The sequence below is a fragment of the Bombina bombina genome, chromosome 5 (assembly GCF_027579735.1).
Source record: "Bombina bombina isolate aBomBom1 chromosome 5, aBomBom1.pri, whole genome shotgun sequence".
Taxonomy (NCBI): Eukaryota; Metazoa; Chordata; class Amphibia; order Anura; family Bombinatoridae; genus Bombina; species Bombina bombina.
Genome location: NC_069503.1, coordinates 24,641,098 through 24,653,513, shown reverse-complemented (window position 1 = coordinate 24,653,513; position 12,416 = coordinate 24,641,098). Strand labels below are relative to the sequence as shown.

The 12,416-nt window shown below is 38.7% G+C and overlaps 1 protein-coding gene across 4 annotated transcripts in view; it reads left to right on the top strand.

Moving 5' to 3' along the window:
* Positions 1 to 971, top strand: part of LOC128659723 (oocyte zinc finger protein XlCOF6-like) — a 139,789-nt gene extending 138,818 nt beyond the window's left edge. For all 4 annotated transcript variants that reach the window (XM_053713302.1, XM_053713301.1, XM_053713300.1 and 1 more), the window contains one exon: positions 1 to 971. This exon is cut by the window's left edge and continues 1,202 nt beyond it. In XM_053713302.1, the coding sequence (XP_053569277.1) occupies positions 1 to 750 (750 nt within the window). In that variant the 3' untranslated portion in view covers positions 751 to 971.
* The last annotated feature ends 11,445 nt before the right edge of the window (positions 972 to 12,416 follow it).

Below are 12,416 nucleotides of genomic sequence, written 5' to 3'. Positions count from 1 at the left end.
AGCTTTGCATACAAGTCAGATCTCCTAACACACCAAAGGATTCACACTGAGGTTAAACCTTTCATGTGTACCGAGTGTGGAAAATATTTTACACAAAAGTGTAACCTCATGTATCATGAAAGGATCCATACCGGAGAAAGACCATTCACTTGTACAGAGTGTGGAAAAAGTTTTAAACAAAATTCAGACCTCCTAAAACACCAAAAGTACCACACTGGTGAGAGACCATTCGCATGTACCAAGTGCGGGAAATGTTTTACACAAAAGAGCAATCTCACATATCATGAAAGTTTCCATACAAGGGATAGACCGTTCACTTGTACAGATTGTGGAAAAAGCTTTAAACAAAAATTATATCTTATAAAACACCAAAAGCTTCATACAGGAGAGAAGCCTTTCACTTGTGTAGAGTGTGGGAAATCTTTTACACAAAAGAGTAGCCTTATAGCTCATGCGAGGATTCACACAGGGGAAAGACCCTTCACGTGTACAGAGTGTGGGAAAAGCTTTACATATAATTCATATTTACTGAAACATCAAATGATTCACACCGGGGAGAGGCCTTACTCATGTAAAGACTGTGGGAAGAATTTCACACAAAGGAGTAGTCTCACATCTCATAAAAAGATTCACACCAGAGTAATTCTATTCCCATGTACAGAGTGTGGAAAAAGCTTTACATCTAAGTCTTATCTCTTAAAACACCAAATGCTTCATACAGGCCAGACGCCATTCACATGTACAGAGTGAGAGAAAGTTTCACATGAAAGAGAGATCTCAAATCCTCTGGGTGGTTCCACACGCACAAAAAAGTAACTAAAGACTAAAGTCATAAATAAGTCAGATTTCCCTAAACATCAAACAGTTTATAAGAAGGAAAAAGCCTTTTATGAACATAGAATGTGTAGGTAGATTAGAAACGTTCATCATGGGGTCCAAAAATAAAAAAAAATAATATAGACAAATGCAAATATATGTAGAATTCTTCTTTATTATTTATATCTATAGCAGTGTATGGTCGATATCACGTGATGCAGAAAGGGATATGGAACACTGAGACTGTCGTATGAAATTATTAATTGTGTGTGGGAAAAAAACAAATTAATTTTGTTCATTATTTATTTTACTCTGTTTTTCATGTCATTTAACTTTGAAAAGTGCACATTGTAAGACTTCACAAGCCTAATGCTGCAACGTACAGTGCACATGTTGCTAACAAAATGACCGAGGCTAGTCTTAGCTACTCAAGTACTTCCAGATTGGCTCCACCAAAGAAGGTGAGCGATGGATGATGTTTGGATATTGAAGAATAACTGCAGAAAATTTATGTTAATGTATGTAACAAGTTTTTTTGTGCTTGGCCAGTATGTTAATTTATTGTAATATAATAGAAAAGTATTTTCATATTTTTGGTGCCCAAAAATATTACTGCTATAGTGCACTATCATCAATCAAATTAAATCAATAGCGCTTTTAGTTTTGTGCTTAATAATATATTTGTGCTTGAGCGAAAGTCTAGGACGCATTAACATCAGGATGTCAAACAGTGCGAGTGCATTAAATCCCTAACATAATAGACTAATAATATTAGAGATTACTCAAGAGGCTCAGGGTAATGCCCAAAGTAATGTAATTCCCCAATCAACACTATTTTTTATGCCTCTGTCTGGGGGGGGTTCAAGGATGTCGCTCCTTTGATCCTCTGGCATCTACCCCAAGTGAACCTTGAGGAGTTTGCCCTCCTTGAACCCCACAAGCAGAGGCAAAAAAGATAGTGAAAATGTGTGAATTACAGTGCATCGTATATATGATGCAGTGACTTGATGCACTCTGAGAAGATTTATCATGTTACATCGGGCTTTACCCAGAGCCGCTTGGGTAATGTCAGCTTTACCCGGGTAATGCTAGGATTACTCGATTTAGAATTTTACCAGCTAAATATATATATATATATATATATATATATATATACATATATATATATATATATATATATATATATATATATATATAGAGAGAGAGAGAGAGAGAGCGAGAGAGAGAGATTGAGCAAGCAATTGGTGTGTATGCACTCCCACTATCAGTCAGTAACTGCCAGGGTGCTATAAGAAATGTAAAGTTCATGGTAATAAGCACTCGCTGGTCTTAGGGTGTCTGTGTCAACCAAAAAACTTTATTCCATGTGACGTTTCGGGACCAAACACAGTCCCTTCCACTGACAAACAAATAGTAAACTCAGACCTTTTAAAGGCCCCTAGAGCCATCCCACAAACTGCAGCCAATCCAGGCCGTCCGTACAACACACCCCTTCAGAAGCAATCCCCCATTGGATAAGCAACACGCAATAATTATCATAAATGTGGTTCCTTTGTCTGAGCACTCAGTGGGCTGATCAGCTAGGTCTGGTTTGCGTGAAAACTTAAAAAGCAATGTCGGAACCGGGGTAAGAAAAACATAAACAATGACGAGACTGGCCGCACCCTCACCGGACCAATCAACAAACAAGGCTGGGCGTGTCGTACGTGTGGTTCACATGCCCCTAGGCCGGACCATTAAACCCCTACAGGCCAAGAATAAACTCTTGTCGATGATCATAACTCTCTTTACCCAAACTGTCACTACCGATAATAAATCCACACCTAGGACAGAACACCCAAAATGATGACACAATGCACTATGTGAGCTTTCCGTAAGAGAGGAACCAGGGGGTGGAGGGTGGACTCAACTGTCATACGTGTACCAACCAGATTACCTTTAGGTATAGAGGAGGCTGAGACCCCCTACATCTCAATCCCCACCATCACTTGTCACGATCAGTATCCAACCTAGCCACAATCCTCACACAATCAGATCACCCAGATCCATAGCAAACAGTGATCACACGAACACACTACGTAAAATGAAAAAGTGGGGAGCAGGGGCCGGAGGGCAGATTTAGCCGTCACTCGCCCCATGAGAGTACCAATCAAATGGAACTCCGGACCATAAGAGGCAGAGGCACCAACCGTCTCAGACGAAATCCACGACCATTGGGCGAATACCTCACTTATCAGCTGGTGTCTATCAAAAAACGGAGCCTGTCAAAAACTACACATACACTGAAACATCATCAGAACCTGCTTACATTCCCATTGTGTGAAGAAATATCACAAAAATAACCATCACTATCTTGTGCATATGAGTAACACCAATGTGTTCATTATATAGTTACAGAAATGCTGGCTTCACAGTTACCCTGGAATCCTACCAATCACCAGCAACTCTGTTTATCCATACAGACCACTAGACATGAGATATCATGAGGAGTCTCTGCAACATATAACCATACTCAAACATACAAAGCTCTAGTAATTAAAAAAAATAAAGCAACAGTAAGGCACTGAAATAATAAAGAAAAAACACAAACACAAAAACCATTGAAATCTATCCACCAATACATATGTTCAATAAAATAAATGTAGCATAAGCTACATATTAAGAGACCTATAGAATAAGGTCAAAAATATATATAAGTAGACCCTTAGACTAAGGTCAAAAATAAGTGACTAGACCATCCCACTACCGTGAACCGTGGGGCACCCATGCTCCACACAAACTCCCTGACCAGATAAAGACAGAACTATAAAAACTTCAGGTATATCAAGCAAATGTTGCGTTCCTCCACTAGGCCCCAAAAAAAGGACAAACAAAAATAGAACACGCAGACCAGATCATCGACCTCACCAATGAATCCAGACTCAGGACCCTACTAAATAAACTAAAAAACAAAATTGGTTAAAATAACATACGAGAATATGTTAGCAGTATAAAATTGTGTGTGTGAATTACATTAAAAACAACACATCACAGACAGACAAATAAGACCGTGACAGAGAACCATTGACAGAAAGAGGAATCAGCAGATAGATACATTTGAAAATGGCATTGTGTGCACTCAATCTACAATTAACTCTTGTAATAGACATAGTAATGGCTAATTCCTGAAAGTTTCAGGTGGAACGGGTCGTGAGCTCTCGGAGAAAAGGTGGACCATGAACTCTCAAAAATCAATCAGGGAAATACCGAAGTATACCCTATTAATAGACATCAGTGTGTTTGGCCCTAGGGACCCAAGGGGGACGCCCCCCTTGGACTCCACCAATCAGAATGGATTATTGATCCCCATTTTTCGCCCATAGGCGTCCTTTGGGTAGGTGCTAAAGGCAGCACTGCCAGCCAGTGTGTACATTCAGTCCCCTTGGGCTCAAAGTTCCCAGTTCATAAATCCATCTCGACTCCTTCTGCAATAGAAGCTTTGCTTTGTTGCCACCTCTTCTCAGGGTTGGTACATAATTTATTATTCTAAATCTGAGCTCATTCACCGAATGCCCTGCCTCCAGAAAGTGGCGTTCTACAGGTTGATCCGACTTCCCTTTAGAGATAGCTGCTCATATGCTGAACCGGTTGTTGGCCATTCTTGTCCTGGCATCATCTACATTTTTCCCTGTGTAGAACTTCCCACATGGGCAATTGAGAAGGTAAATTACATACTTTTTAGTGCATGTAAGGAAGAATCTGATGTCATATTTTTTTCTTCTAGTAAGAATGATGGAAATATGAGCCCGTCAGCATGCCATTACAGGTCACACAGCTGGTACACTGAAAGCATCCCTTCTTCTTTGTTTTTCATCCAAGTCTGTTGGACTGGTTCAGAGTTGAAGTCCGCTCTCATCAGGGAATCTTTCAAATTCCGACCACGTCTGAACCCGATTCTTGGGGCTGCCCTTCCCTGGAAAGGTAGTGTAGTATCAGCTTCTATTAGTTTCCATTCATCTTTGACTGCTTTAGTTATCAGTTGACTCTCAGGTGTAAAGGTGGTTACAAATGTCAGTCATCCAACCCCTTGGGGTGGGTAGCCTTTTCTTGCATCTCCAAGAGCTGCTTCCTTTTGTATCCCCTTTCCAAAAATCTCAGTGTGATTTCATTAAGTTGCTGTTGGCATATATCGCTATTGGTGTTGTTCCTAATGACCCTCTGATATTTTGCCTTGGGGATGTTATGAATTAGAGTTGGTTGGTGGCAGCTTCGAGCATGAAGCAATGAATTGCGGTCTGTGGCTTTTCGAAATAGAATTGTCCCTAGAACTTCATTTGTCTTAAAAACCCTCACATCCAGGTAGTCAACCGTATTGATGTTAACTGTATGTGTAAAGAGAATAGTGCTATCCAGCATGTTCAAATCTTCAATCCACTTCAGCAAACTCTCTTCTCCATCACCCCAAATGAGAAACAGGTCATCAATATATCAACAGAAATATTTGATTTGTGCAGTGCCATAAACATTCATCTTCGTGGTTTCATATTCCGCCATAAACAGATTGGCCAGGGATGGGGCCACATTCGACCCCATCGCTGTTCCCGAAATATGTAGGTAAAAACTCCTATCAAAGAGAAAAAAAATTCTGTCAGGCATATCGTGATTAACGATATTAGAACCTCTTCAGGTGGTTCAAGGTATACCGCTTGTCTCAGGGTGTTGACAACCGCTGCAATCCCAACCATGTACAAGCTTGATATATCAAGGGGTACCAGCAAGTCGGATAGATTGATGTTGTCAAGTTTTGTGATACATGTGATGAAATCATAAGAATCTTGTGTATACGACTTCATGGTTTTCACCAATGGCTGAAGATAAAAGTACACAAATTGTGCGAGGGGCTGTAACAATGAGCCCCTCGCTGAGACAATAGGTCTCCCAGGTGGTGTCTCTGCGTTTTTGTGGATCTTGGGTAAGGTGTAAAAGAGTGGTATCAACAGGTAATCCCATTTCAAAAAGTTGAAATCATGTTGTGAGATTAGTTCACCCTGTTTCCATTCCAGTAATAGCATGTCAATTTTCCTCTTGAGTCAGGCAGTAGGATCCCCTTGTAGCGGTAGGTAGGTCTTCGTGTCCATCAGCTGTCTCAAAATCTCTGCCTTATAATCTGTGTCATCCATAAGAACCACCGCTCCACCCTTATCCGCTGGACGGATCACAATGGAAGTATCATATTTTAGTATTTTTAGTGCCACTCGCTCTTCTTTGATCAAATTATCAATGTGTCTCTTCCTTGGTCTATTTTTAATTTGATGTGTAAGGAAGTTAGTTACCGTATTTATAGTGTGATTGTGTGATACTGGACCCCTTAGTTCTGAACTCACAACCAGAATCAGAACCAGATCTATAGAATTCTATCAAACGTAAATGTCTGCCAAATTTCTGGACATCAATAAAAACATTAAACTCATTGAGCATGGTAGTCGGTACAAAGGATAAACCTTTATTCTATAGACTCTCTTCTGCCTTGGTTAGTAGCCGTGAGCTGATGTTAAACACTGTGCTTGTTAGCTCCTCTGAAATGGGGGGAGGCGGGCAATGCCCCCCTCCTCGTGTGTGGCCTGTGCCTTGGCCTAAAAAACGAGTAGTTAAAGGGTGTGTTGCCAGAGGTGGTAGTGACACTTGTCCCCATCATTTGAGTCCCAGTATCCTCTATTGCTCCTGGATCTGGTGACCATACCCCAGGTCTGGGTGACATTTGTTCTGCTGGAAATATCTGTGTCAGAGCTATTACCACAGTTGTAATCAACTTTTTTGTATATCTTTTGTTAAGTCTTGGTCTGAATGACCTCCTCTCGTCTGGTGTCATCATCCATCTGTAGATAGATTTATAAGTATAATCTTGAGACACAGTTTGCAATTTGCAGTTCTTAAATGAAATCAATTCAATCAATTCCTGTTTGTATGCCTTCACTTGAAGAGATAGCTTCACCAGCCATTCAGTGTTAGAATCAGACTCCAAGATTATAGTCTTATCTTATCAAATACTCGTATTACTGTTTTTACTTCTTTCAAGAGACAACCCACCTCTCTAATTACCAATAACATCAAGTCAAATGAACATTTATTTAATATTTTGCACCAGTTGATATAAGAATCATTATTGGACCGTCCTATGGTGGGGACATTCCTCACCCTAAAGCCTCTGGGTATCATTATTTTTTTTTTTTATGCTAATCCGAAAGGTGTGTTCCATGAAGGTTCAGGTCTATCTCTTGCTGTTTTAATTTTGCCAATGTGTTATATAAGGACTGATGTGATTCCTCCACTTGTTGTTCCTCCACAGAGCCGAAGCGGATATTATCCACATCCTCGTCCGTAAACGTAAACGTGAAGATATCCTCATATTTCTCCTCGTAGTTTCCAATTCAATAGTTTCTCTGTCTGTAATACTGTCTGTCTCCGGGGTGTGAAAAAATGAGAGAAGTATCCAGGTAAAGGGACAACCCCTATGTGGGTGCACTGCACTGCATAAGAATTAGTATGTAGTGCAGATAGTGTGTATGCACTCCAACTACATGTAAAGTTTGTGGTAATAAGCACTCGCTGGTCTTAGGATGTCTGTGTCAACCAAAAAACTGTTATTCCATGTGACGTTTCGGGACCAAACACGGTCCCTTCCTCTGACAAACAAATAGTGAACAAAATCAGCCTATTTTTTGACACAGACATCCTAAGACCAGCGAGTGCTTATTACCACGTATATATATATATATATATATATATGTACCCACCTTTTTTTAACCTTTATTTTGAATTTAATATGAATAAATATGAGTGAAACGCGTTATCTGTATATATTATACATGTGTTTTTGATGCATATATTCGAGCGTTAACACTTTATATTTCAGGTCTCCAATAGATCTAGATTTTCCAGCGCTATTGTGTATTATGCTCAAGAGCAATACTTAATTCACCACTTGAGCAATAAGAACACACCCTGTGCTATTCATTCAAAGTATAGGGCATGCTGAAAAATACTGGCTGCATTAAGATTCTCCAGTAACCCTTTTTTTTTTTTTACCATTCACTTGTAATACCACATTGTGAGCTATCCTTAGTGCAGGGTCATGATAAAGATAATGCACTCTGTGCTAATGGTTGTGCTCCACTTGTAATCTAGCCCAATGTGTTTAATGTGCTTTTAATCGCAGAGATAAAGGGACAGTCTAGTCAAAACTAAACGTTCATGATTCAGATAGGGCATGTCATTTTAAACAACTTTCCAATTTACTTTTATTATCAAATTTGCTTTGTTCCCTTGGCATTCTTAGTTGAAAACTAAACCTAGGTATGCTCATATGCTAATTTCTAAGGCCGCCTCTTATCAGTATCCATTTGACAGTTTTTTACAGGGCATTAGTTCATGTGTGCCATATAGATAACATTGAGCTCAGGCCCGTGGAGTTACCTAGGAGTAAGCACTGATTGGCTAAAATACAAGTCTGTCAAAAGAACTGAGATTAGGGGGCAGTCTGCAAAGGCTTAGATACAAGGTAATCACAGAGGTAAAAAGTATATTAATATAACTGAGGTAAGGAGCAGTCTGCAGAGGCTTAGATACAAGGTAATCACAGAGGTAAAAAGTATATTAATATAACTGAGGTAAGGAGCAGTCTGCAGAGGCTTAGATACAAGGTAATCACAGAGGTAAAATGTATATTAATATAACTGAGATAAGAAGCAGTCTGCAGAGGGTTAGATACAAGGTAATCACAGAGGTAAAAAGTATATTAATATAACTGAGATAAGGGGCAGTCTGCAGAGGGTTAGATACAAGGTAATCACAGAGGTAAAAAGTGTATTAATATAACTGAGATAAGGGGCAGTCTGCAGAGGCTTAGATACAAGGTAATCACAGAGGTAAAAAGTATATTAATGTAACTGAGATAACGGGCAGTCAGCAGAAGCTTAGATACAAGGTAATCACAGAGGTAAAAAGTATATTAATATAACTGAGATAAGGAGCAGTCTGCAGAGGCTTAGATACAAGGTAATCACAGAGGTAAAAAGTATATTAATATAACTGAGATAAGGAGCAGAGGTAAAAAGTATATTAATATAACTGAGATAAGGGGCAGTCTGCAGAGGCTTAGATACAAGGTAATCACAGAGGTAAAAAGTATATTAATATAACTGAGACAAGGAGCAGTGTGCAGAGGCTTAGATACAAGGTAATCACAGAGGTAAAAAGTGTGTTAATATCACAGTCTCAGTTATGCAAAACTGGGAAATGGGTAATAAAGGGATCATCTATCTTTTTAAACAATACAAATTTTGGAGCAGACTGTCCCTTTAAGTTACTCTTGCTTTTGCTATGGAGGACAGACATTAGAGCTATATGTAATCATACACAGGAGAGTCTCTAAGATATACATTATTACAATAAAAAACAGCTATATATTTGCCTATTATACATATTATTGCAAGTTTAGATACTGTATTTTAGTCCTATTTGCTTTATTATAAAGTATAAAAATGGTGAAAATGTCAATTTCAATTCTATTCTTTTTATTTACTAATTTATAATGTAAAATGAAGGTACAGAAACCAAATCTTGGCGTGTTGTCACAGTGAACTGATGCTGAACTATAAACCATAAAATGTCCGAGTGACATACACTGTTGAGTACCATGTATCGAACAAGAAATTACACTAAAATATATTATAGTCAGTTTGATGTTTATATATATACCTGTATATAATCTATATATATATGGAAAAAATAAGAGACCACTGCAAAATGATCAGTTTCTCTGGTATTACTATTTATAGAAATGTGTTTGAGTAAATAAACATTTTTGTTTTGTTCTATAAATCACTGATAACATTTCTTCCAAATTCCAAATAGAAAAGCATCTTTTGCAGAAAATGACAACTGGTTAAAGTAACAAAAAAGATGCAGTGTTTTGAGACCTCAAATTAAGCAAATTTTAAAAGTTCATATTCATTTTTAAACAACACAATACTAGAGTTTTAACTTAGCAAGAGTTCAGAAATCAATATTTGGTGGAATAATTCTGATTTTTCAATGAAAGTGTTCATGTGTCTTGGCTGTTTACCACTAGTCTTTCACATTGCTGTTGTGTGACTTTATGTTATTCCTGGGGCAACAATTTAAGCAGCTCAGTTTTGTTTGATGGTTTGTGACCATTCATCTTCCTCTTGATCACATCCCAAAGGTTTTCAATGGGGTTCAGGTCTGGAGATTGGGCTGGCCATGACTTGATCTGGTGGTCCTCCATCCACACACTGATTGACCTAGCTGGGTGGCATGGAGCATTGTCCTGCTGGAAAAAAAATCCTCTGAGTTAAGTAACAATGTCAGAGCAGAAGGAAGTATGTTTTCTTCCGGGATAACCTTCTTCAGAACGTGGCTTGATTCATGCATCCTTCAGAAAGATAAATCTGCCAGAGTGGTAAGCAACGTGAGAGCAGAACTGGTCTTGATAATCTTAGAGTTTGGAACAGGCTGGCTCATCAACATGAAAGGAGAAATGGTCTTGGCAAATGTTTAGTCTGCTATAAGTGAGGTCAGCAATGTGGAAACAGAACTAGACTTTGTAGTCTCATAGTCAGGACAGACTGGATCAGCAACTTATAGATAGGACTGGGCAGGTTCTTAATCATGATGGACTGGATCAGCAATTTGTAAACAGAGTCTTAGAATAGACCAGCTCAGGAACTTGTAGACGGGACTCATCAGGCTCTTAAACAATACTGATGAAGAGAAGTTCTAATCCACAAACATTGAAATCAAAGTTGTAATTTAGTTAGGCCAGGACTAGGTTACGAGTGGAATGATATTTATCACTCACGCACTGACTGCGCTCAACTTCGGCTTTTTGTGATTTGGATACCACGCATATTACAAGTTGAAAGTAAAAAGTTTTCGCTCACACGCTAGCGCAATGTGCGCAAAAAGCTGAAGTTACAATATCGCAATCATGTTAACGTATTTTCCCATAGACTTTAATGGTTCCCAAAAAGTGGGGAAAAAACACCAAACAAGGATCCGAATGAGCATACCTATTATATATTAATACAAATACATATTTAGACATGTGTATCCATCTCTATGTTAAAGCCATTTGCAGCCTTGAGCCCTTATAACTTTTTATTGCATTTTTTTTCATTAATTTTTATTAGATAGTATTATTATAAGTGGAACTGTACTTTTAAATGTATTTCTGATGTTTTTTGTGAAACTTTTTATTCGAGTGTAACAGTTAAGCAGAGCTCTGAAGTTGTGCTAACCTGATGCGTTTAAACTTAATTGCGTTTATTTTAACATTTTAATATGCACAATAAACCCGATATCGCTCTTGCACAACTGTTAGTGCACCACTCGTAATCTGGCCCTTAGTGTGTAATAGACAAGTGTCACTTTAGGTAACACCCAAATGATCTGACGCATTTTTGAAGCACATGTGTTTGTTACCTACAGTGACACTATTTCAATAAATTACAGCTTTCATTTCAACATTTGTGGATTATCTGTTTTGTTCGATTTCATTAGTAGTTTGGGAGTACTACAGTAGTAGCCTACTACTCATTTCTTAACAAAGTTCAGTCCCCATACCTTACAGTAGATTATAATATTGTCCCCTTGCCAATCTACTGCTTATAGAACTGTCTGAGAGACGTCTTGTGATTGGGTAACAAATACACAGTGTGAACGAAAGCCAGGTTGACTACAAAAGGCGCTACCTTGTGGTATTTGAGGACGGGAATAACGGAGATAGTTTAGCGGGATCATACCGCACTACCAACAAGCTACAGAGTCCTGCCGGACCGAGGTACAGGTACGGAAGACTAAGGGCTATACACCTGGATCCTGGCAGTGTCTTATTAGTTGCATCCTGTCATTTTCCGGCTTCAATAATGGAGAAGGTATTTGTCTTCACATGTAAACTCTTACTAACTTATTGGTCTACATATCATACACCTTTGGAGCTGTTTTTTAACAATAAATAGTTTGCTTTTATACACAATCTCTCATTAAGGGGACAGCCATTGTTTCATCTAATATACAGCCAGGGAGTTGTTTTTCAACAACGGACACTTTGTTACAAATAACAGTTCCCTGCACCACATGTCTGTTATTTAATACTCTAATACCAGTATTTGATTTTACTCAAAGTCATGGACTTTGCTTTTTACGAATGAACAATAATTGTTTTCAAACTCCACTTTTGTAATACAGGTTAACAGGCAACTGTTTACAAGTATTTTAATTAGGTTCTTAGTCAGGATTGACCAGGTCAGCAACTTACAGACAGGACTTGACAGGATGTTATTCAGGATGTACCAGGTCAGCAACTTGTAGACCGAACTATCTAGATTTTTAGTCAGGATAGACCAGCTCAGCAACTTGAAGAAAGGACTGGGCAGACTCTTAGTATATACCAGGTCTGCAACTTGTAGATAGAACTGGGCAGGTTCTTAGTCAGGATCGTTGAGATCAGTTGGTTGGAGAGAGGACTAGGTATATTCTTAGTCAGGAAGGACCAGGTCAGTAAGTTGTGGTCAGAACTGGGCAGGTTCTTAGTCAGGATG